We start from the raw sequence: 25,264 nt of genomic DNA, 5'->3' as shown, positions 1-25,264 counted from the left end.
TTTTTTTTTTTTTTTTAAACATCCCAACAAGTACAGTACACACTTGACCACAAAGTAATTTTATAAGTTACACAACATGATTTTTTTCTAATCCGCTGATATCTTCGACTATGGCGGTGTTTTTGTTTGTTGTTGTAACTTTTACTAAATTGCTGCCTTTTAAATTTTGTTTTTTTGGGGGGGATCATTTCTGTATTTTTGCTTGCCGCCCTCTTTGCTACTGAGCTACATCTTGGCTTCTTCTACAGCGCTGCACACATCTGAATTAACAAGAATACATTAATCATTGCAATGTCGCTATGTTAAGCTCAGTAACATTTGTTCCAGTTTACATTTTTTCAAATCCTCCTAAAACCAAATGGTGTCGGGGCTGTTCCACGTGTATTTTAACACAATTCTCCTAATTATGTAACTGGTTGAGTTGCCAGGGAGAGACGTTTCCTTTCGTTGTATATCTCTGGAAGACATCCAGTGCTGATCTGTCAAGTTAAGCTAAACCCAGCTGTTGTAGGACATCAAGTCTTTTAAAACTGTCCGACTCTCCCCAAAAACATAAAAACACTGGCATTTAAAGGAGTCTGAGAGAAACAAGATTCGATCCGGTGTCATTACTGGCACCGGTGTTTTCATTTAAGATGAAATAGTTTTGCCAGTTCAGCAGAAGGCTGTCTATCTGTGGGGTCTCTACACTGTAAATGTGTGTTTGATTGTGAGTGCCCATTTTAGAAGACAGCACAGTAAGAGGTAATAAACCCAGCAAGCTTGCTTGCCCAGTTTATTTGATATATTTATCCCAATTTGTATTTCTGTCTAATAAAGCATTGCTTTTTCAGATGCTCCTATCTCATAAACCATTTGAATGCCGACTTCAGCTTTTTGAGCTAGTTGTAGGGTAATTGTAAGCTTGAAGTCTTGTTTATTTCTGTGTTGTTTTCATACAAACCTAGTTCATTAACTCGTATCCTGCCACCATCTGCTTTTGTCATACTAGGAGACGAGTCGCTGTCGACTTTAGTCAGCCAGCATCACGTTCATTAGTTCCAGGATGAAATCTGTTTCTGTGCCTTTTTTTAATGTAAGGCACATATGTTTATATTAAGTTGCTATGCAAAGTTTTAGACAGATGCACACAAAGAAATGAGGATTCTTATGAAGCTATGCTGCTGTTTGTTGGTGCTGACACCAGGTCAGATACTGAGTGAAAATGTTACAACTGATACTCATGAGACTAAGGCACGCAAGGAAGTAGCACTTAGCAATGAGTTAGTGGGTATAAAAATATACACAATGTAACTGATTGTTTGCTTTAGTTTTTGCTATAATGGCAGAGAAATAATAAACAAAAAAACAAGCAAATCAGTTTGTTCTTCAGAAGGATTTAAATTGAAGTATTGCCACAAAGTGAACAGTGCTATTGGACCCGTGGTTCTGTTTCAGGACACTGCGCATGTGAAAGGTCTGCTCCAGGCTGCTCTGACCCTGAGCACCAGCACCAAGCCCTATGACTGTGTGAGCGCCTCCTACCTGCTGAACCTGCTCGTCCACCAGGGGGCTCTGCTGAGGGCACTGCAGCTCTGCGCAGAGGAGCAGCGGGTTGACCTGTCTGTCGGAGAGTGTGGACAGGAGGGGGAGGCTGTGGAGATCCTTGAGAGAAACACCTTTGCAGGTAAGGACCCTGTGACAGGGTAGCGTCACGGCCCAAGCTGTTACCGGCAGGAAGAGAGTCTCGGAACCAAAAAGCTGCAGTTTTTTTTTAAACCAACTGTTCCCTGATTCACGACAGTAAAAGAAAAGGCTTGCGTTTTAGCATGGTTTACGTCACTCCGTCTCATCTTTCACACCATGTGCATTTTATTATATTGGATTTAGACCTTAAGGGTGCAGCGTTCCACAGCACACAGTTTACAGGGCCACCTCACAGTCTGTTTGAATGTATCGTTTCCTTGTTTTCTTTAGTATCTCGTGTGTTTTGCATAATTCTGTGTTGCTGTTGTTGCTTAGATCATTCTTTACCAGTCTTACTAATGGGGCTGCTTCGGAAAAGACTCCTGAAAGACTCCAATTGGGAAAGTGTGAGGAGGGGAACAATCATTTTATCCTCAATTCTACAGAAATTTATGTTTTTGAATAATCTTGGGTTAAACCATAAAAACGTGCCGTGTTCTAAATTCTACATGTGGCCCTATTCACCAGACTTTAGCATCATTTAAAGAATGTTTTAAAGACACTTCTGATGAATTTAATAAAACTTTGGAATGTGTGTGTTTCCATCAAAGGTGAAATAAGGTCACCATTTGTCTAATTTAAAATAATAATAATGAGAAGCACACTCCTACACCGACTGCTCCACCTTCACAGCAGACACGTTTAATAGACTTCTAGCAAAGGCGTCTCTCTAAAGCAAGCTGTGACAGGCTGGCGAGTGGATAGAGGCCCAGAGACAGACTGCAGTTCAAAAAAATAATACTGTTATTAACAAGCACATACAAAATAAAAGGGCACAAGGGCCAAAACAAAGATATTCAAACACATATAACAAAGTAAAACTTACAAGATAAAGGTTTCCAGGCTGGGCAATGCCTTCACTGGATCAGAAAATATACAAAACAAACAAACCCAAAAACCAGCAAGCACAACCATTACCTTGCTTCCTCAGCTCCCTCCTCCCACTAATGGGAAGCTGAGGCCTCATTTTATGTCAGTTGCCTGTGTGCTGATTGATCTTTAACATCTCCAGTCAACCCCAGCCACCTGGACACAAACCCAGGCAGGTAGGGGAATTTAACCCCATCCCTGCCAATCTATAAAGGCCACACAAACCTATAAAAGCACTGCAATCAGGAGCCGGCATGCAGCCCTGTTGTGGTTATGTTTTGCCAGCGTTGAAAGCATGCTTCAATTGCAGTCCTCCTAGCTTATTAACAGCATGTGGGAATGGTACTTTTTCCCCTGTAAATTGTTTTGATTAATCTATTTTTAGCCTTCCAGTTTGTAATGTTAAAGAGGAACTATATTGGCTTGGCACAGTCCTTTTGTTTTTTTGTTTTGTTTTATTTTATAACCCTCCCCTTCTCTCTCCTTTTTTTTTTTTTTTATATAATGGTTTCAATCCAACAAAATTTCAGGACAACCCATAGTACCATGCTACTGTTGTGCACACAGTGACTGAAGGGGCTATTCAGTACACTCATCCATAACTGGAAAACATACAGTAAAACATATCAAAGTAAAGGGTTGACATCAACCTATCCCACCAGGATCAAGCACAGCTTGATATTACAGCACTAGGGATTCCTGGACTGTATCGATGCATTTTTAGTAGTAATCCCTGGATTGTCATGGATAAGTGGTTGGTAAAATCCAGGTTGATCCTCCAGTGCTGTAAAATGTTCTAAAAGAAGTACAGTTGTCTTCTCCAGGTGGTGTGTACAACAGTTTTGATCAAATTGACCCCTCAGTCAAGAAGATAGATGTTTCATCGAGTGCCTTCACCAGCGTACAGTTCACAGAGAGGCAACAGCCAAAACATTTGTTTCCTAACTGTGTGTGCCACAAAATACTTGTAGCAATGGGAGGTTATAAATGACATTTTGTATAGTTTAGGAAGCAAAACTAAAATCATTTTTTCCCTTGTGCTGTGTTTTATGTGTAGATCTGATATTTGACACAAACTTAATGTGCAATGCCATTCATATATATGAAAAGAAAGCTTTTTAATGTGTTTTGTTTCTGCTTTGCAGTTGTGAAGTACCTGCTGGTGTGCCTCACGGTGGAGATCGAGCAAGCGGAGAGGTCTCTGCTCCAGGCCGCTGTCACACACCCGATGTACGGCAGAGTGCACTGCATCATCGCTGGACTGCAGCAGCTCAACCTCAGGTGAGTCGCACGGCTCTGCAACACTCTCCATCGGCATAGTCATTCTTTCATTGTGAAATCTCGTGACTTATTAATCTGTTCCTTATCTTGATACAAAAACAAACCGTCCTGTGTGGTTTTGCCAAGTTTTCACATTTTTATTTATTTATTTATTTATTTTCTTAATCTTGCTTATGCAGAGTCGAGTCCAGCTGCTTGGTATAGTACAGGCGCTAGGTTGTGTCAGCAAAGGTCACAATATCACATTTTCTTGAATCCAAAACATCACAGGCCTGCTACATGCAAGAATGCAGCCAGTTAGGTTGATCAGTTCAGGGGTTTTTGTAGCTGAATATACTGCAGTGTCGGTGCCTTCTCCAGTTTTCTTTAAAGCAGTGTACATTAACCATCTGTGACTGAGTGTGATTTAAATGTATTTTTGTGGTGCTGTTTTTTTGGGTTGGCAGAAAATGGTTAATTGTCTCCCCTGCCAGTAAAATCCCTGTGTAGAATGTGCCTGTTTGACAGGCAGTCGAGCTCAGGCACAGCTGTACAAGAGGCAGCAACCTGTGTCAAGGGAGAATGAGTGTTGGTGAGGGTTTTGTGAGCTGTGCTGTAAAACAGTATATTCAGAAGTTATCGTGGGTGTTTAGGGGAGTTGGTGAAGCTGTCTGTATGTTGTGAAAGTGGTGGCTCGGTCTAAAACCACAGTTTAAAATATATATAGATATATATATGCAGTGCCTTGCAAAAGTATTCAGACCCCTGACCAATTCTCTCATATTACTGAATTACAAATGGTACATTGAAATTTCGTTCTGTTCGATATTTTATTTTAAAACAAAATCCAATTATTGTAAGGTGACAGGTTTTATGTTGGGAAATATTTTTAAGAAAAATAAAAAACTGAAATATCTTGCTTGCATAAGTATTCAACCCCCACACATTAATATTTGGTAGAGCTACCTTTCACTGCAATAACAGCTTTAAGTCATTGGGGGTAAGTATCTACCAGCTTTGCACACAGTGTCGGAGTGATTTTGGCCCATTCTTCTTGGCAGATTTGCTCCAGGTTGTTCAGGTTGGTTGGACGACGCTTGTGGACCACAATTTTCAAATAGTGTCACAGATTCTCAATGGGATTGAGATCAGGACTTTGACTGGGCCACTGTAGGACATTCACCTTTTTGTTCTTGAGCCACTCCAATGTTGCTTTGGTCTTGTGCTTATGATCATTGTCCTGCTGAAAGGTGAATTTCCTCCCAAGCTTCTGTTTTTTAGCGGACTGAAGCAGATTCTCTTGCAGTATTTTCCTGTATTTTGCTCCATCCATTCTTCCTTCAATTGTAACAAGATGCCTAGTCCCTACTGATGAGAAGCATCCCCACAGCATGATGCTGCCACCACCATACTTCACTGTACGAATGGTGTGTCTTGAGGCATGGGCAGTGTTAGGTTTGCGCCACACATAGTGCTTTAAGTTTTGGCCAAAAAACTCTATCTTGGTCTCATCTGACCACAAAACCTTTTTCCCACATCGCAGCTGGGTCACTCTCATGCTTTCTGGCAAACTCCAGACATGCTTTCAGATGGTACTTTTTGAGTAACGGCTTCTTTCTTGCCACCCTCCCATACAGGCCAGTGTTATGCAGAGCTTTTGATATGGTTGACTGGTGCACCATTGCTCCACTCCCAGCCACTGAACTCTGTAGCTCCTTGAAAGTGATTGTTGGCCTCTCTGTGGCTTCTCACAACTCTCCTTCTTGTTTGAGCGCTGAGTTTTGAGGGACGGTCTTTTCTTGGCAGTGCCTGGGTGGTGTGATGCAGCTTCCACTTCCTGATTATTGATCCAACTGTGCTCACTGGGATATCCAAACACTTGGATATTATTTTGTACCCTTTCCCTAATCTATGCCTTAGTATTACTTTATCTCTAACTTCTGTAGAATGCTCTTCGGTCTTCATTTTCCTTCAGATTCAATGATCCTTCAACAGTGGGGTGTTTATCCAGAAAACGTGACAGCAACTTTAATGGTTCACATTCCCTCTGTCTGGTGCAGTGCAGAGTGTTATTGAGTCTTGCTCATTCCCTCTGTTTGGTGCAGTGTGGAGTGTTGGGGGGTGTTGCTCATCCCCTCTGTTTGGTGCAGTGCAGAGTGTTGGGGTGTGTTGCTCATCCCCTCTCAGTTTGGTGCAGTGTGAAGTATTGGGGGGTGTTGCTCATCCCCTCTGTTTGGTGCAGTGTGAAGTGTTGGGGGGTGTTGCTCATCCCCTCTGTTTGGTGCAGTGTGGAGTGTTGGGGGGTGTTGCTCATCCTCTGTCTGGTGTAGTGTGAAGTGTTGGGGGGTGTTGCTCATCCCCTCTGTTTGGTGCAGTGTGAAGTGTTGGGGGGTGTTGCTCATCCCCTCTGTTTGGTGCAGTGCAGAGTGTTGGGGTGTGTTGCTCATCCCCTCAGTTTGGTGCAGTGCAGAGTGTTGGGGTGTGTGGCTCATCCTCTCAGTCTGGTGCAGTGTAGAGTGTTGCTGTCTCGCAGGTCCCTGGTGATGGTGTTGCAGTGGAGGGAGCTGGTTGCTGAGCTCATCTCCGTGTCCTATAGGATGTCTGCTGTGGTGTCTCCCGTCGTTCAGAGCTCCTCTCCGGAAGGGCTCATTCCTATGGATACGGAGCCAGGTAAGAACGTTCCTCTGATGGAACAAAGACATCTTCTGTCTGGAGTAACCTGCCTTTGTATCTATTAACTCAGCAGTAAGGGTTTGATTTGATATACTGCTTGTGTAGAACACTGGGAAACTGCCCTGGATCGCAGCAACCTACCTGTCATCTTCTTGGTAGTACCCAGGATAGTAAGATATATATGCCTTGATGTGATGTTTGCAACAGTTCATTAAAAAAAAAAATCAGTAGTAAAATATTACCCTTATAAAAGTTTACCACAGTATTTTTGTAGGTTTCCCCTGCTTTTCCCATGGTTATACTATTCATTTACCATAACTTACCCCGTTTGACTCGTTTTATTAGTATTATTTTTTTTTAATGTGCTTTACTATTCTCCCTATTCTGTACAGGGCTTCCCTGTGCTTTACCATGCTTTCACTGCTATTACAATGCTGTACTTTTACTATGGTGAAACTTATATAAGGGTAATATTGAATAGAAAAATTATATTTACAAAGCTGTTCATACATTTCTGCAGCCTTGTTTCTAGAACATGGTACCCTGTGGGCCCAAGTGTTTGCCAGCACTGCCAGGACAGCATGCAGCGTACAGTGCAAGCTGCACTCTGCTCTCTTGAGTAAGCCTGTGCATGTATTGATGCTGTGCTGAGCTGTTTGTCTGTATCAGAGTCGTCAGCCAGTCTGCAGCAGATCCTGCAGGAGATCCAGCCGAGAGATGGTGAAGACTTCTCCAGCGAGGCCAGGCTGCTGGAGCAGGAGAGGGAGGGGAGCCCTGTTGATGACAACCCCAGCGGGGGACTGCGAGGTGGGTCAGGAACCCTAACACTAACCCTTCCCTAATCCCAAACCCCCAACCCTAATACACTGCCTGGCACCACCCCCTGCACCTCAGTGAATACACTGCACCCCAGCGTGGGACTGTGAGGTGGGTCAGGCAGCCTCTCCTCACAGTGAATACACTGCACCCCAGCGTGGGACTGTGAGGTGGGACAGGCAGCCTCTCCTCACAGTGAATACACTGCACCCCAGCGTGGGACTGTGAGGTGGGACAGGCAGCCTCTCCTCACAGTGAATACACTGCACCCCAGCGTGGGACTGTGAGGTGGGTCAGGAAGCCTCTCCTCACAGTGAATACACTGCACCACAGCGTGGGACTGTGAGGTGGGACAGGCAGCCTCTCCTCACAGAGAATACTCTGCACCCCAGCGTGGGACTGTGAGGTGGGACAGGCAGCCTCTCCTCACAGTGAATACACTGCACCCCAGCGTGGGACTGTGAGGTGGGTCAGGAAGCCTCTCCTCACAGTGAATACACTGCACCACAGCGTGGGACTGTGAGGTGGGACAGGCAGCCTCTCCTCACAGAGAATACTCTGCACCCCAGCGTGGGACTGTGAGGTGGGACAGGCAGCCTCTCCTCACAGTGATTGCACTGCACTGCAGCACAGTTGGTCCTGTGCACAATAACAGCAGGGGCCTGTTTATAATGTCTAGCATTAGTTCTGTCTCAAGAGTAAATCTCCCTTTGACCACTTGATGGCAGTGTTTTAACATCAATCTCAATGGCGTTTAGTCAGTGAGTTGAGATGTTTATTGGAAAGCAGAGTCCTGCCTAAACTCTGGCTAGATGTTTCATGCTGTCTCTTGAAACAGCAGTTGCTTTCTCCCCAGGAACTGCCATGGAGTTTATTGTAGTGCAGGACACTACCGTTCCGGACACTATCATATAATACACATCTCCATTTCTATAACAAAAAATAAATCAACACATCTACTAAACGAAGATGTGAAAAGGAAGCATTTTATTATACTGTAGACTTGGAAAGCGTTAAAACGTTTAAACTGTAAAGTGTTACCATAACTAGTGTGGGCTAGACTGTGTGAGTTGTATTAATGGGTATTGAGCAGTATGGGTGTGCATTGAGGTGTGTTTCCTGTGTTTTACCAGGGCGCCGGGGTCAGCCGTGCCAGGTGACTGCGCAGATGGTGCTAGTGTGTTGCTGGAGGAGTATGAAGGAGGTGTCCCTGCTGCTGGGCATGGTGTGTGAGAGCCTTCCTCTACAGTACACTGCAGAGACCAGGGACGGGCTCCTCACAGAGCAGCAGGTACTCATTTTCATTAAACACATTATTATTATTATTATTATTATTATTATTATTATTATTTATTATTATTATTATTATTATTGTTAAGCAAAATAGTGTAGTTGAGAGAGGGCTGGTTGAATTTGTTTATGTATTTTAGGCATTTGTGTGTGTGTGTATAGATAGATATATTGATATGTATGTGTACAGATATAGATATACATTGGTTTGCAGAAGTGTTCACCCCCTACCAATGTCAAATTTTGCTGAATTACAAATAATGTATTGTGATGGAGTGCCCCTTTGCGTTTTAGTGTTTTCTGTTGTCTGTAGTGTGTTAATGTTGGTGTTTATGTATAAAATACACGGGCTATAAATATGGGTTACGAGAGTGTTTAAAATGTATATTTGTGTTTAGGCACGAGGATTGCACAACATTTCACATGCAGGTAAAATATAATATGTGAGCACGAGGAATTGCACTTTATTAATTCACGCCCAGTTGTATCGAGACTCCGATTGAATGATTGATTAGCAATCGAGTCTCAGTACAGCTGCTTAAAAACAGCATGTTTTCACTCACTCGGGGTTGTGTGTTCAGTGAGTGGAGAACAGTGAGTGGAGAACAGGTGTGGGGAGGAGAAAGTAAAACAGAGAAGGAAAAGTAATTAATTGATTTCACTCGCTGTGTTTGTTTACTGTTTTGTCCTTTTGTTTGTCTTTTATTTGGTGTCAAGTGTGGTGTGCTGTTTTCTTTTAAATCGTTTGTTGTATTATTGTTTAATAAATAAACTGAGCGCCATGGCTCAGTTTTCACCACCAGCAAGCATGTTTTGGTTTCTGCATCCTTCAGGGTCTGAATTCACCACTAGTCATCCTGGTCACATGTATGCACAGTTTTTCAAACAAACTTTTTTTATTCAAAGCTGCAATGGTTAAACTGAACACTGTTATATGAGGAGGAGGTTAAATCTCAGCAAAACTTGCAAAGAAAATGTACAAAATGAAATTTACTGGTTGCATAAGTATTCAGCCCCTAAAGACAGTACTTGGTAGAAGCACATTTTGCAGCAATTACTGCTGTGAGTCGTTTTGGATAGGTCTCTACTAGCTTTGCACAGTAGAATAGTGAAATTTTTGCCCATTCTTCATGGAAAAATTGCTCCAGTTCTGATAGGTTTGTTGGGGATTGTTGATGGATTGCAATCTTCAAATCTCGCCATAAATTTCCAATTGGATTCAAGTCAGAACTTCAGCTGAACCATTCAAGAACATTAATTCTCTTCTTATTCAACCACTCCAGTGTGGCTTTGGCTTTGTGCTTCGGGTCATTGTCCTGCTGAAATGTGAATTTCCTCTCCAGTTTCAGCTGATGCTGACGCAAACAGGTTTCCCTCAAGGAGTCGCCTGTACTTTGCACCACCATGCTTGACAGCTGGGATGGTGTTGACTGGATGATGTGCAGTGTTGGGCGTGCACCAGGCGCAACGCTTGGAATATAGACTGAAAAGTTCAATTTTTGACTCGCCAGACCAAAAACCCTTTTTCCACATGTCTGCAGTATCATATACATGCTTTTTCGCAAACTCCATACATGCTTTAAGATTAGGCTTTTTGACTAATGGCTTCTTTCTTGCCACCTGTCCATACAGGCCAGCATTGTGTAGGGACCGGCTTGTTGTCGATGTGTGAACACTGACTCCCATCTCGGGCACAGAAATTTGCAAATCTCTCAAGGTCATTGTTGGCTTCAGAGTGACATCTTGAACCAGTTTCCTGCTTGCCTGGCTGCTCAGTTTGGGAGGGCGACCTGATCTGGGTGGTATGGTGTATCTTCCACTTCTTATTGATGGACTTCACTGTGCTGAGAGGGATAATCGCTGCCTTTGAAATCTTCTTGCACCCTTCTCCTGCTCTGTGCCTCTCTACCACTTTGTCCCTGACTTGTTTCAAAAGCTCCTTAGTCTTCATGGTTGCTTCATGGTTGCTTTGTTGGATCACTATGTGAGTGGCAGCTTGAAAGTGTTTATATACCTGAGGGAAATTATCTGCAAGTTGAACCACTTTGAGTACACACACCCTGAAACCATTTCACTAATTTTGTGACCTTTCAAAAAAATAATTTGCACCTCAGCTGATTTAGGGCTGCAGTAGCAAAGGGGTTGAATACTTATGCAACTGAGATTAATCTGTTTTTCTCTGTAATTCTTACTTTATATTATATATGTATTTTTTTTTACTTTATCATGAGGAGTAGTTTGTGTAGATTCTACATGTAAAGTCGAATTTGAAAGCGTCATGGAGTACGCTCAGGTGCCAACAAAATGTGAAAACTTTGCAGGGGGGTGAATACTTCTGTAAACCAGTGTGTATGGGTCACACACATACATATATATACACACACACCACACACAAACACACATATATAATATATATATAATATATATAAGATATATATATATATATATATTATATATATATATATAATATATATATATATATATAGATATTTATATTAGATTTTTATATATCCATATTTTGTGTGACCACCCTTTGATTTCAAAACAGCATCAGTTCTTCTAGGTACACTTGCACAAAGTGTAGGTTGAAAACACAATCATTAACTGAAACAGAAACAGCTGTGTAGGAGGATTAAAACTGGGTGAGGAACAGCCAAACTCAGCTAACAAGGTGAGGCTGCTGAACACAGTTTACTGTCAAAAGTTATACACCATGGCAAAACTGAGCACAGCAACAAGACATAAGGTAGTTATACTGCAACAGCAAGGTCTCTCCCAGGCAGAAATTTCAAGGCAGACTGGGGTTTCCAGATTTGCTGTCCAAGCTCTTTTGAAGAAGCACAAAGAAACGGGCAACGTTGAGGACCGTAGACGCAGTGGTCGGCCAAGGAAACTTACTGCAGCAGATGAAAGACGCATCATTCTTACTTCCCTTCGCAATCGGAAGATGTCCAGCAATGCCATCAGCTCAGAATTGGCAGAAAACAGTGGGACCCTGGTACACCCATCTACTGTCCGGAAAAGTCTGGTCAGAAGTGGCCTTCATGGAAGACTTGCGGACAAAAAGCCATTCCTCCGACGTGGAAACAAGGCCAAGCGACTCAACTATGCACGAAAACACAGGAACTGGGGTGCAGAAAAATGTCAGCAGGTGGTCTGGACTGATGAGTCAAAATTTGAAATATTTGGCTGTAGCAGAAGGCAGTTTGTTCGCCGAAGGGCTGGAGAGCGGTACACGAATGAGTGTCTGCAGGCATCAGTGAAACATGGTGGAGGTTCCTTGCAAGTTTGGGGCTGCATTTCTGCAAATGGAGTTGGGGATTTGGTCAGAATTAATCAATGCTGAGAAGTACAGGCAGATACTTATCCATCATGCAGTACCATCAGGGAGGCACCTGATTGTCCCTAAATTTATTCTGCAGCATGACAACGACCCCAAACATACAGCGAAAGTCATTAAGAACTATCTTCAGCGTAAAGAAGAACAAGGAGTCCTGGAAGTGATAGTATGGTCCCCACAGAGCCCTGATCTCAACATCATCGAGTCTGTCTGGGATTACATGAAGAGAGAGAAGCAACTGAGGCTGCCTAAACCCACAGAAGAACTGTGGTTAGTTCTCCAAGATGTCTGGGTCAACCTACCTGCCGAGTTCCTTCAAAAACTGTGTGCAAGTGTACCTAGAAGAATTGATGCTGTTTTGAAGGCAAAGAGTGGTCACACCAAATATTGATTTGGTGTAGATCTTTCTTCTGTTCACTCACTGTACATTTTGTTAATTGATAAATATAAACTATTAACATGTCTATTTTTGAAAGCATTCTCACTTTACAGCATTTTTTCACACCTGCCTAAAACTTTTGCACAGTACTGTGTGTGTGTGTATGTATGTATGTATGTATATAAAATGTGTGTGTGTGTGAAAACATGTACACGGTTAGCCTGTGCGGTGCCTTTATACCAGACACACCTGCTCCCATGCTGAGGATGCCTTCAATTAACATTTAAGTTAGTAACCGCAAGCCCTAATTTCAAACAGAACACAGCGTTTAATAGCCGTGACGATTTCATGAGCACACATTCTTTCCAAATGCCTTCCACTCCTCCTGTGAACAGCAGGACGGGTCTGGCTTGTTGTATAGCCTAGCTCCGTGATCACATCCCAGGATGCTGTTGGTGCAGTCTGTACAGTGCATCCCACAGTAGCGCTGGTGACTGAACAGGACAGAAGTTCCTTGTGTTTGTACTAAATAAAACTGAGAGTAGTCAGCGTAAAATTAACTGAATCAAAACCCCTGCTTGTTTCAGGATGCAGCTTGAAGCTTGTGTGCAGGTAGACATTTCTTGTGCACAGCTTCTAAATTATATTTTGGCTTCAAACACTGCAACTGCCACGTGAGTCCTGTTTCGACCTCTGCTTGTTATTTGTGTGTACCTAAATTCAACGGTCCTATTGAGCGCTGACTCAACAAAAACGTCACTATTGTCGCAACACTTCCGGGTACTTAGGAACATTCCTAAACTAAACGGTAACATTTAAAATGAGCGATTCTGCATATCGGCCATGGAGTATATTTAATAAAAAATTGTATTTAAGATTTTGTAATATTTTTTAGATTCTGGAGCTGCGGGCTGATGTGTGTGTGTGTGTGTGTGTGTGTGTGTGTGTGTGTATATATATATATATAAAATGCAAAGTGAGTGAAGAGAAGAAAAATCTACATCAAATCAATATTTGGTGTGACCACCCTTTGCCTTCAAAACAGCATCAATTCTTCTAGGTACACTTGCACACGGTTTTTGAAGAAGTCGGCAGGTAGGTTGGCCCAAACATCTTGGAGAACTAACCACAGTTCTTCTGTGGATTTAGGCAGCCTCAATTGCTTCTCTCTCTTCATGTAATACCAGACAGACTGATGATGTTGAGATCAGGGCTCTGTGGGGGCCATACCATCACTTCCAGACACACACACACACACACACACACACACATACATACAGTGCCTATAGAATGTCTACACCCCCTTTCAACATTTTCACGTTTTGTTGCCTTATAGCCTGGAATTAAAATGCATTAAAATTGTTGTTTTTTTTTCATTTATTAGCATATAGTACCCCACAACTTCCAAGTCAAAAAAATATTCTAGAAATTTGTAGAAAATGAATTAAAAATAAAAACTGAAATAGCTTGGTTGGATAAGTGTCCACCACCCCCCCCCCCCCCCCTCCCCCCCCTTGTAATAGCAATCCTAAATTAGCTCAGGTGTAACCAATCGCCTTCAAAATCACACACCAAGTTAAGTGGCCTCCACCTGTGATTCACATGAATTCAGGATAAATTCAGCAGTTCCTGTAGTTTCCTTCTGCTGGGTAGTGCATTTCAAAGCAAGGACTGAACCATGAGCACCAAAGGCCTTGAGTGGAAGTGGAAGCGGTCAAGAAGTAGAAGGTGTATGGAACCACCAAGACCCTGCCTAGATCAGGCCGTCCCTCCAAACTGGATGACCGAGCAGGAAGGAGACTGATCAGAGAGGCTACCAAGAGGCCAATGGCAACTTTGCAAAAGCTACAGACTTTTATGGCAAAGACTGGTCAAAGTGTGCATGTGACAACAAAATCCCAAGCACTCCACAAATCTGGCCTGTATGGTAGGGTGGCAAGAAGGAAGCCATTACTCAAGAAAGCCCACCTTGAATCCTGTTTGAAGTATGCAAAAAAACACTCGGGCGATTCTGTAGCCATGTGGCAAAAAATTTTTTGGTCTGACAAAACTAAAATGAAACTTTTTGTCCTAAATACAAAGCGTTATGTTTGGCACAAACCCAAAACAGCGCATCACCCAAAGAACACCAACCCTACTGTGAAGCATGGTGGTGGCGGCATCATGTTATGGGGATGTTTCTCATTGGCAGGGACTGGGGTACTTGTCAGGATTGAAGGGAAAATGAATGGAGCAAAGTACAGAGAAGTCCTTGAGGAAAACCTGCTGCCCTCTGCAAGGAAGCTGAAACTGGGATGGAAGTTCACCTTTCAGCATGACAACAACCCAAAGCACACAGCCAAAGCTACAGTGGAGTGGCGAAGGAACAAAAAGGGAAATGTCCTTGAGTGGCCCAGTCAGAGCCCCGACCTAAATTAAACTGAAAATTTGTGGCATGACTTGAGTGCTGTCCATCAACACTCCCCGAGAAACTTGACAGAGCTTTAACAGTTTTGTCAAGAAGAATGGTCAAATATTGCCAAATATAGGTGTGTAAAGTTGGTAGAGACCTATCCAAACAGACTCACAGCTGTAATTGCTGCCAAAGCTGCTTCCACCAAGTATTAACTCAGGGGGGGTGAAGACTTATCCAATTATGATCTTTCAATATTTTGTATTTAATATATAATTTTCTTCTCAATAAAAACTTCTTTCCCCTTAACAGTGTGGAGTATGGTGTGTAGATAAGTGGGGGAAAAAAAATCCTCATTTAAATGTATGAAACTGAGACACTGACACAACCAAATGTGAAAAAAGTTCAAGGGGGGGGGGGGGGGGGGGGGTAGACTTTCTATAGGCACTGTGTTAGCATTGTGATTCTTTGTGAGCACACACAGGTGGATTCTGATTTGTACATGATGGATCTAGGAGTATTACACTGTGGTAGCTCATCAAGCTATTTCTAACTACTGTAGAAAAAAAGAATGGATCAGTACAAAAAAGAAACGTACAAATTATATTTATAAAGAACTATTTTACGTTTTTTAAGGAGTTCTTTTCCAAGATGCAGATTTCTTAATAATTAGTACAGTTTAATAATGGGGACATACCTGGAACAAAGACCTGGACTGGAACATGTCAGATTGCAGAGCAGTGAGAGAATGTATTTCATACTATAGAGCAAAGACGATGAACGTGAATAACCACACAAGAGAAACTCCTTTATCAACGACTAGAACCATCGTCATGGACTCTTCATGCTCAGGAAGATTTACAGGATATCTGATTCACAGGTTTCATGAATACTGTCAACTGACAAACTTCAGTTAAGAGGCAACGCAAAAAATAACGGTTGAGCTTTTTTTGTCTTTGTGTAAACAAAGTGCACTTGTAGTCTGTAATTGACCGCGAATCAACTTGTGATATGCACAGTAACTCGATTGATAGCTTCTTGTATAGCACAGCATGTATTGGGTTGTACATATTGTAGAGCGTGGATGGTTTGTTTGCCACTACGGTTCCGACTTGAATTACTTTACCTGATTTTAATTCCTGGAGTTTTCTGTCATTATAAAGGCTTTGCAGTACCTCTCTGGATTAAAGGATGGAAATAAGACAGCTATTGTATAGCAGTTTCACCACCAGCTTGATTAGCCACAGTGGATAGGTAACAAGCTCAGGTGTGTACACTCATTGTAAAAACAAAATTGCATCAAACTGCTATGCAATAGGAGTCTTATTTCCATCCCTGCAATTGTATGGAGTAAAATGCATATGGAACTATGCAAGTTATTTGTTTTAGTTCCCGCTGGGTATAACTTCCGAGAACACACAGCAGTGTGTCTTTGCAGCCAGGATAATGAGTGGATGTGCTTTGCTCATAAACACCCACCAAAGTCGTTTCTTCTTGGTGGTATTAACGCTTCTTCCCATAGCTCCCTCCTCTATTTTGACCAGAATACTTTTGAAAACAATGAAAAGAAAACAAGTTGCCTCCGTGCTTTAATGAACCCTGCTGTGGGGTGATGCTTATCTCTGTGCCCCAGTTCATGGTTCCATCTTCATCTGATTCCACTTGGTGTTCTTTCTGGTGTTGTATTGTTAGTGGATACTTGGCTGGTTGATTCCACATGGTGTTTGTTCTAGTGTATCGCGTGTGGATGCTTGGCTGGTTGATGGCAGATGACTTATCTGCAGTGTTCTTTTTGCACATCCTTTCCCACGAATCTGGACCCCACTGTTTCCAGGCTCCACGCCTCTGCATATTTTTTTGTTTTTCTTTTTGCATCATCCCCTTGTCCTTTCTTAACCCTCCAAGCACATTTGACACAGCCCTTCTCCTAACATACTGCAAGTACACTTCACTACAGCAGCGTTTCTATATTTCGCAATACCCTGGTCCTGAGAGCTGGTTTCGCTGGCTGGTGATGGCTGCTGACTGCCTGTCTGTGTGTCTCTTTCCAGGTGCAGGGGATCGGGCTATACTTCAGACAGCAGCTGCTGCAGTCCAGACACCGGGGGGCCTTCGAGCTGGCGTACGTTGGCTTCGTGAAGCTCACAGAGATGCTCACCAGGTCGGGAGAACAAAAATACACTCCTGTACAGGGCTGGGGAACGGCTCCCAACTCCTTTTTGAAATCAGTTCCCATTCCCTTTTAATCAAGTCCAACAAGTCATTGATCAAATTTCAGTCAGCAGTGTGCTGTTAAAACGAGCTTCTCCACAGTGGCAACACATTACTAAAATTGACGTCCCTGTTAGTCGATTAGATTGGCTTAAAATGAAAGCAGTTGAACAAACACAGCAGTTACGTCTCTAAAATGTAAATTCCAATTCAAAGGAATTTAAATTGGGAAATTATTTTTAAAAAGGAATTGGTATTGACCCCACCCTGCTCTTATGTACAGTGGGTATGATTAGCACATTGCCTAGTGAAAGCTGTGCACATCTACTCTGTGATACAGCAGTCAATAAAGAACCCCTGTTCGATACATGTAAGATTATTATCTCCCATCGGGTCTGCTAACACCTGCACTTACTTTTACTGCTGAGAGACAAAACAATGCCGTCGCTTATTTTCATAAGTAAAAAAACTAAATGAGTGAAACTGGGATGGATTTACATTTCAGTAAGAACTGGGATGGGTTTACATTTCAGAGGGACCAATGTTCTGCAGTCATTGGCCATGCTGCATTAATACAAGTGAACCTGTGCATGCCTGGTCAGGTTTGGGTTCACTTGAGCAGACGACATCACTGCAAACAGCAACAACTAGCTTGGTAATAGAACTACCTGGCTCCAGAAAGCAGATGCCTGAAATTAATATTAATATTTGAGTTCAATATTTGCAGTTGGTGATGGGAGGTAGGGATTCTGGTTTTTGGTTTTAACCGATAAAACATCCCTGATACAAAAAAGAAAATGAAATTGGTGCATATCCAATTCATGTTAGAGCTAAAGAATTTTGATGTGGAAGACAGCAACGGGAAGAAGGTATACTTTAAGTGACTGTACATATTGTGACAGAAAAAAACTTCATACACAAACTTCATAAGAAAACTATTTCATACACTATAGAAAAATTAAAAGCCCAGAAAAAAAGTGATTTTCATAGCTCTCGAAAATAGCTCAAAATAAGCAGCGAAAAATGAAACTGAATAAAAACAGAAGCCCTCTTTATATACCATACAAGGTATCTGTGCTCTGATTTGTGTTAATGGGACTTCCAGGTGCATCCAGTTAAACATTTTCTTAATATGCAGAATATCTCTGATTTTCATATTACTTGCCAAGTTTTTTATAGAGCTTGTCGACACAGCCTATAACCTCCTGTTTTGAGAGAGCCTTGTTTGCTCCTTGTAAGCGTTGCTGTAGGAAATGTTGTGGTGTTCTGTCTGGTAGTATAGCACAACATGTGACCTGAGTCCTGTTACCATGCTGTGACTGGATACCTGTCTACTGCATGCAGGAACTTTCGCATCACTTTGCAGGTCTTTCCAAGAAGAGATTGTTGAATTTTGCAATGGAGACCAGGTGGTTGGTTTACTTTCCATGAGAAGGAAAAGCAAAAGCAGCAGCAGCTGTTGTCCATCATTGCTTTTAATAATGTAAAGAAGCCAATGCCAGCATTGAAATCCTTGAAGTCTGGGATCATGATGTCACCACTCATGACACCCAGGGGGTTCCTGATTGGTCAGGTGGAAGGCCCCCCTTGTAACTGAGCAACTAGAGAAAAAAAAGGGTCTCTTCATTCTAAGATGTCTTACAAAAACTTTCCACCAGAGCAAAATCTGTCAAGGGGCCAGTTTGGCACCGTTTAGCAACCCAAGCCTGTAATCCTCTCCGTTCAAGGACTGCCTGTGTCCATGAAAGTGGGGCGAATGGGATGCTAGCATGCAGAGAGAAGGCAATGAAAACATGAAAGGTCGTGTGAACGATGCCAAGAGCGCTGGATGTTATGTAAGGCTGGGTTTGGGGAGTGGTAATTGCTGGTCTTTGATGTGCAGTCCTGCTGCTTCTCGTTCACAGCTCAGGCCTCGCTGTGCAGATTGGGTGCTGACAGCCCTGGCGTGCTTGTGTGCATTTCCTCTGGGCTCTCAAAGTGTGTGAAAGGAATGCACACTCTGCCCATAACAGCTCTGCCTGCACTCACTATAACTGTGCAGGGTTGCACTGGAAGGTGGGCCCAGCTTGATAATACTCAAACCTGTGTGTAATGTACTGTATAGGAGCAGGCTGGGTTTCTGAAACACAATGCTGCTTTCATTCAAAATGCTGGCTAGCTTTGTGTTCAGTTATATTTCACTTTAATAAGGCGATTGGGGGTAGGGTTATCTTGTCTTACGTTTTGCCATTTAAAGTCCCACTAGCTGCAGTGTGATTGGCTGTGCTGTTGTATCTCCAGGTGCAGCATTAAGAACCTGCAGCAGCTGCCCCAGCTCTGGCTCTGGGACGTCTTGGATGAAGTGAAGTCCAGCGACCCCTCCTCCAAACTGTGTGCCACCAGACGCAGCGCGGGCATTCCCTTCTACATACAGGTACTCACACCTCGGAGACCAGGGCATTCCCTTCTACATATAGGTGCTCACACCTCAGAGACCAGGGCATTCCCTTCTACATACAGGTGCTCACACCTCAGAGACCAGGGCATTCACCTCTACATACATACAATGAGCTTTACTGTTCATCAATTCAATTGGCTTCAAATGAAAGCAGTTGAACAATCACAACAATGTATTCACAGTGTTAATAATGATAAGAAAGTCCCATAGAGACACTGTTGAAACCCATAAGCTACAAGTGGTAACACCACAGTGTGGTACAATGCACAATGAATGAGCTGAGTCCTCCACATTGTAGCTGCTTATGTCACAATGGGGATATATGGACTTCAACAGCACCCTCAGTGGGTAGTGGTTGCATTGCATCATGATGGTCTCTTTTCTTGCAATCAGTGCTTTGAGTTTGACACGCTACACAAGCATATTCTATTTAGTGCCTCTCGAAAGCATTCTTTCCAGGAAAACCGGAAATGATGGGAAGCAAGTTCATGGAAAGTGAGAGGCCGTGCCCCCACCCCCCCTGGCAGAATAACTTCATATTCCCAGCAGAGAGCCTTTTGTTTCTTCTGCCTGAAATATCTACTTTGATGACGAGACAATACTGAACTTATGATGCTGTAAAAATATATACATAGATAAAGTAAAGGTTGTATCTCGTTTAGATAATGAAGAATGAAAAAACACTATGGCCTCCAGCCTTTAATTAACTGTTATTGTTTTTGAAAGAGGTGAAACTCCTGTTACTTTTACGAGACTAGACGCGAACAACTAAGTGATCTATTTTGAGCTCTCTCCAGCACTCTCGAGGTTTCATTTCAAGCTCTCTTCGGCACTCTCGAGGTTTCATTTCAAGCTCTATTTTTTAACCTACCTGGAAAAAATATGTAAATTCTCTGCTATTTTAAGTAGCCCCATATATATAGAGGATAATCTATCTGGTGAAATAAACTCTTTGCACCATGTATGTTCCTGCAGTATCCTGTTCAAATAACAAGTGCAATGTTTGGAAAGGAAAGTGTTTAAATTAAACAACTAAATTCAGCTAATTACTTTCCTGCATCTGCTGAGGAAGACTATGCAATTCGCAATTCGACCAGTCATTCTGTTGCTGGATTTGAATGGAAGCAAGATTAATTATATTTGCCAAAAATGAAAACTTTTTTTTTTTTTATTGATTCTTTGTAGTGTTGAATAGGAAAAAGTTATGTAACTCTAGTGGGGTTGTTAATGTCTTGTCATATAATGGGGTTATCAGTGTCTCGTCGTATAGTGGGGTGGTTTAATGTCGTATAGCGGGGTTGTTAGTGTCTTAGTGTCTCGTCCTATAGTGGGGTTGTTAGTGTCTTGTCGTATAGTGGGGTTGTCAGTGTCTTAGTGTCTCGTCCTATAGTGGGGTTGTTAGTGTCTTGTCGTATAGTGGGGTTGTCAGTGTCTTAGTGTCTCGTCCTATAGTGGGGTTGTCAGTGTCTTGTATAGTGGGGTTGTCAGTGTCTCGTCGTATAGTGGGGTTGTCAGTGTCTCGTCGTATAGTGGGGTTGTCAGTGTCTCGTCGTATAGTGGGGTTGTCAGTGTCTTGTTGTTTAGTGTCTTGTCGTATAGTGGGGTGGTTTAATGTCTTGTCGTATAGTGGGGTTGTCAGTGTCTTAGTGTCTCGTCATATAGTGGGGTTGTTAGTGTCTCGTCGTATAGTGGGGTTGTCAGTGTCTCGTCGTATAGTGGGGTGGTTTAATGTCTCGTCGTATAGTGGGGTGGTTTAATGTCTTGTTGTATAGTGAGGTTGTTAGTGTCTCTTTATATAGTGGGGTTGTTAGTGTCTCGTCCTATAACGGGGTGGTTTAAGTTTTGTTGTATAGTGTGGTTGTTAATATCTTGTATAGTGGGGTTGTTAGTGTGTCGTTGTATAGTGGGGTTGTTAGTGTGTCATTGTATAGTGGGGTTGTTAGTGTCTTGTATAGTGGGGTGGTTTAATGTCTTGTCGTATAATTGGGTTGTTAATGTCTGGCTGTATAATACATGTTATTAATTTCTTTCTTCTTGCTGCACAGGCCCTGCTATCCTCTGAACCCAAGGCCTCCAGCTGCAGCCTGTTGAAAACGACCATGACTGATCTGATTGCCCTGGCCATGCCCTCCGGGGAGCTGCAGACTGATGCCAGCACCGTCCCACAGGTAATGCCAGCTGCAGGCTAGGAGCCCCCTGACAAGCCCTGCAGCACCTACAGCACGCATTCAGAGCTGTCACGCTATAGGTTGGAAAACTTTCAATACCCAAGTTTTCAATTACCTTGAAAAAATGCATATTTCTAACTGAGCAAACGTTAATCAATCATAGACATTATTCCTATATGTTTATATATGTATATATTTAGTTTGCTATAGCCTTAACTGACTTGAATTGGAGCTCCTGTCAGTGTTTCCAACTTGGAGGTTATATAAGAGCCGGGCACACACCCAGCCTCCCAGGGGTGCAGAATTAACCTCCAATGACACGCTGCTTTAAAAAGAGAGAACTCAACTCGGTGGAAATGTGTGTTATAAATGACTGAAGTAAAATTCCTCTGCTGCTCAGCCTGGTGGTTAACCAGCAGTGCTCTGAATCCTCTGCATTAACCTGTTGTGGCTGTAAACGCTTTAAAAACAGAGAGGGTTTGTTGTTCTTCAAGCCATAAAATATTGCCCTTTGCAACATCTGAAGTGTACATCTGGAACTGAGATCTTGAGTCCCCTGCTGTATGAAAATATTCAGTGAGAGTGAAGAAGTTAATTGTTTGTATCGTGTTGCTACAGGTTACTTACTGTAAGTGGATGCACTTACTGGATGTGGATGATCAAAGCCTTCAAAGTGGTTAGAGCTCATGAAATCTCGCATGCGTGTAGTTTTGAAAGAAGCAGTGTGATAGAAGAATGAGCACTGTATCCATACTAGGTCAAAGAAAGTTGCAGTGCCTTAGTTTCACCCAGTGAGTGGAATTCTCTCCATCCCTTCACTGACTCTCAAGCCCTTCATTCCTGTCATCAGACAACCAGATGCTTCTCCAAAAGACTGGATTGCAGACAGTGACATAAGAACATGAGAGGAGGCCATTCAGCCCATGCGTGCTTGTCTGGTTCCCGTTAGCTGGTCTCAACTTGGTGCTTTGTCCTGGAAACTGAGGTTGCATGACCTAGGATGTGTAACAGGCAAGGCTTGCCCCATGACATCACATGCATCTTTTAAAACTGAACTTGTGGAACCCCTGCAGGGATCGGAAGTGCATGACAAGTAGGATTTAAATGATTTCATGAGCTGTGCAGTTTTGAACATATCAGTTTGCAAGGGTGCTGCTTTTCATGTCTGAATGGACACCATCTATAAACAGCTCCAGGTGAAATGTAATGCTCTGTGTGCAGGACTGGATGACAGAAGCAGCTTTCTGCCAAACCCTGCCCAGGCCTGATATGCTGTCAGGCACTGGACCCCATTTATTCTCTGCTACCACTTTTGGAACGGAAATTTAACTCCTAACATTGCTGAGCTTGGTTCTGGATTCGTTTTTTTAGGAAGTACCCTGCCGAGTTCTTGCGTTCGTGTGATGCTTTGAAGGATGGCACACATTACTGTGCTTGACCTTCTGTCTGTGTTGCTTTCAAACACTCCATGACCTTTGAGGGCTGTATTCATTAAAGCCAGCCTGTGTGCTCAGTAACTAGATGCTGGATATATCTCTGTTACATTCTGTTGATAGTGGCTAATACAAATTCCAATTTGCTCATTTTCTTCTCTCTTAATTAGCCTGTTTCCTTGCCTCTGGTATGATGTCAGAAAACACAATGCCTGTGTCTCTTACTATTACAGGCATCATGTAGCAGCCCCGGTGATATCCCAGACCGGTATAGCAACAGCGCTGAGCCCCAGTGAACAGAGTCACATCCCAGACCGGTATAGCAACAGCGCCGAGCCCCAGTGAACAGAGTCACACCCCAGACCGGTATAGCAACAGCGCCGAGCCCCAGTGAACAGAGTCACATCCCAGACCGGTATAGCAACAGCGCCGAGCCCCAGTGAACAGAGTCACATCCCAGACCGGTATAGCAACAGCGCCGAGCCCCAGTGAACAGAGTCACACCCCAGACCGGTATAGCAACAGCGCCGAGCCCCAGTGAACAGAGTCACACCCCAGACCGGTATAGCAACAGCGCCGAGCCCCAGTGAACAGAGTCACACCCCAGACCGGTATAGCAACAGCGCCGAGCCCCAGTGAACAGAGTCACATCCCAGACCGGTATAGCAACAGCGCCGAGCCCCAGTGAACAGAGTCACATCCCAGACCGGTATAGCAACAGCGCCGAGCCCCAGTGAACAGAGTCACATCCCAGACCGGTATAGCAACAGCGCCGAGCCCCAGTGAACAGAGTCACATCCCAGACCGGTATAGCAACAGCGCCGAGCCCCAGTGAACAGAGTCACATCCCAGACCGGTATAGCAACAGCGCCGAGCCCCAGTGAACAGAGTCACATCCCAGACCGGTATAGCAACAGCGCCGAGCCCCAGTGAACAGAGTCACATCCCAGACCGGTATAGCAACAGCGCCGAGCCCCAGTGAACAGAGTCACATCCCAGACCGGTATAGCAACAGCGCCGAGCCCCAGTGAACAGAGTCACATCCCAGACCGGTATAGCAACAGCGCCGAGCCCCAGTGAACAGAGTCACATCCCAGACCGGTATAGCAACAGCGCCGAGCCCCAGTGAACAGAGTCACACCCCAGACCGGTATAGCAACAGCGCCGAGCCCCAGTGAACAGAGTCACACCCCAGACCGGTATAGCAACAGCGCCGAGCCCCAGTGAACAGAGTCACACCCCAGACCGGTATAGCAACAGCGCCGAGCCCCAGTGAACAGAGTCACACCCCAGACCGGTATAGCAACAGCGCCGAGCCCCAGTGAACAGAGTCACACCCCAGACCGGTATAGCAACAGCGCCGAGCCCCAGTGAACAGAGTCACATCCCAGACCGGTATAGCAACAGCGCCGAGCCCCAGTGAACAGAGTCACATCCCAGACCGGTATAGCAACAGCGCCGAGCCCCAGTGAACAGAGTCACATCCCAGACCGGTATAGCAACAGCGCCGAGCCCCAGTGAACAGAGTCACACCCCAGACCGGTATAGCAACAGCGCCGAGCCCCAGTGAACAGAGTCACACCCCAGACCGGTATAGCAACAGCGCCGAGCCCCAGTGAACAGAGTCACACCCCAGACCGGTATAGCAACAGCGCCGAGCCCCAGTGAACAGAGTCACACCCCAGACCGGTATAGCAACAGCGCCGAGCCCCAGTGAACAGAGTCACACCCCAGACCGGTATAGCAACAGCGCCGAGCCCCAGTGAACAGAGTCACATCCCAGACCGGTATAGCAACAGCGCCGAGCCCCAGTGAACAGTCACAGGTCTCTCTTTCCTTCTGATTTTTTCAGGTCCATGCACTCAACATTTTAAGGGCTTTATTCCGGGACACACGGCTAAGTGAAAACATCATTCCCTATGTGGCAGAAGGAGCACAGGCGGCTATCCTGGGCTTCACATCTCCAGTCTGGGCTGTAAGTGTTCGCTTCATTCATTCTCAATTCATTAGAACTGTGATTTATACACTCATGATGGCTAGGGCCAATCCATGCTCAACACACAAACCCCCTTCCCTCACTCTCCACTTCCTCACAACAGCTATTGTAGTTGAAATGCAGCTTGGTTTGCCTTTTATAGACCTGTGTGATAAAAGTTCTAGCAATGATTTGCCCACACTGGATTCCTTCACAATTAAGCTTCGAGTTTTACACAGCGGGTTGCTGGCTCGATGTTTCCTGCAGAGAGAGAGAGAGAGTGAAGGAGGTGGAA

The 25,264-nt window shown here is 43.8% G+C and overlaps 1 protein-coding gene across 2 annotated transcripts in view; it reads left to right on the top strand.

The window, feature by feature from the left end:
* The window catches only part of LOC121316672 (thyroid adenoma-associated protein-like), a 154,171-nt gene that overhangs the window by 20,010 nt on the left and 108,897 nt on the right, over positions 1 to 25,264 (top strand). For both annotated transcript variants that reach the window (XM_041251718.1, XM_041251719.1), the window contains exons 17-25: positions 1,438 to 1,666; positions 3,741 to 3,876; positions 6,389 to 6,525; positions 7,198 to 7,335; positions 8,478 to 8,635; positions 16,797 to 16,906; positions 19,237 to 19,369; positions 21,439 to 21,561; positions 24,847 to 24,969. In XM_041251718.1, coding sequence (XP_041107652.1) covers positions 1,438 to 1,666; positions 3,741 to 3,876; positions 6,389 to 6,525; positions 7,198 to 7,335; positions 8,478 to 8,635; positions 16,797 to 16,906; positions 19,237 to 19,369; positions 21,439 to 21,561; positions 24,847 to 24,969 — 1,287 coding nt within the window. The remainder of the gene's footprint in view (positions 1 to 1,437; positions 1,667 to 3,740; positions 3,877 to 6,388; positions 6,526 to 7,197; positions 7,336 to 8,477; positions 8,636 to 16,796; positions 16,907 to 19,236; positions 19,370 to 21,438; positions 21,562 to 24,846; positions 24,970 to 25,264) is intronic.

This window comes from Polyodon spathula, chromosome 6 (genome assembly GCF_017654505.1).
Source record: "Polyodon spathula isolate WHYD16114869_AA chromosome 6, ASM1765450v1, whole genome shotgun sequence".
In the NCBI taxonomy this organism is placed as follows: Eukaryota; Metazoa; Chordata; class Actinopteri; order Acipenseriformes; family Polyodontidae; genus Polyodon; species Polyodon spathula.
Note: the sequence above shows the minus strand (reverse complement) of the source record. Positions and strands in the feature narration are given on the sequence as shown.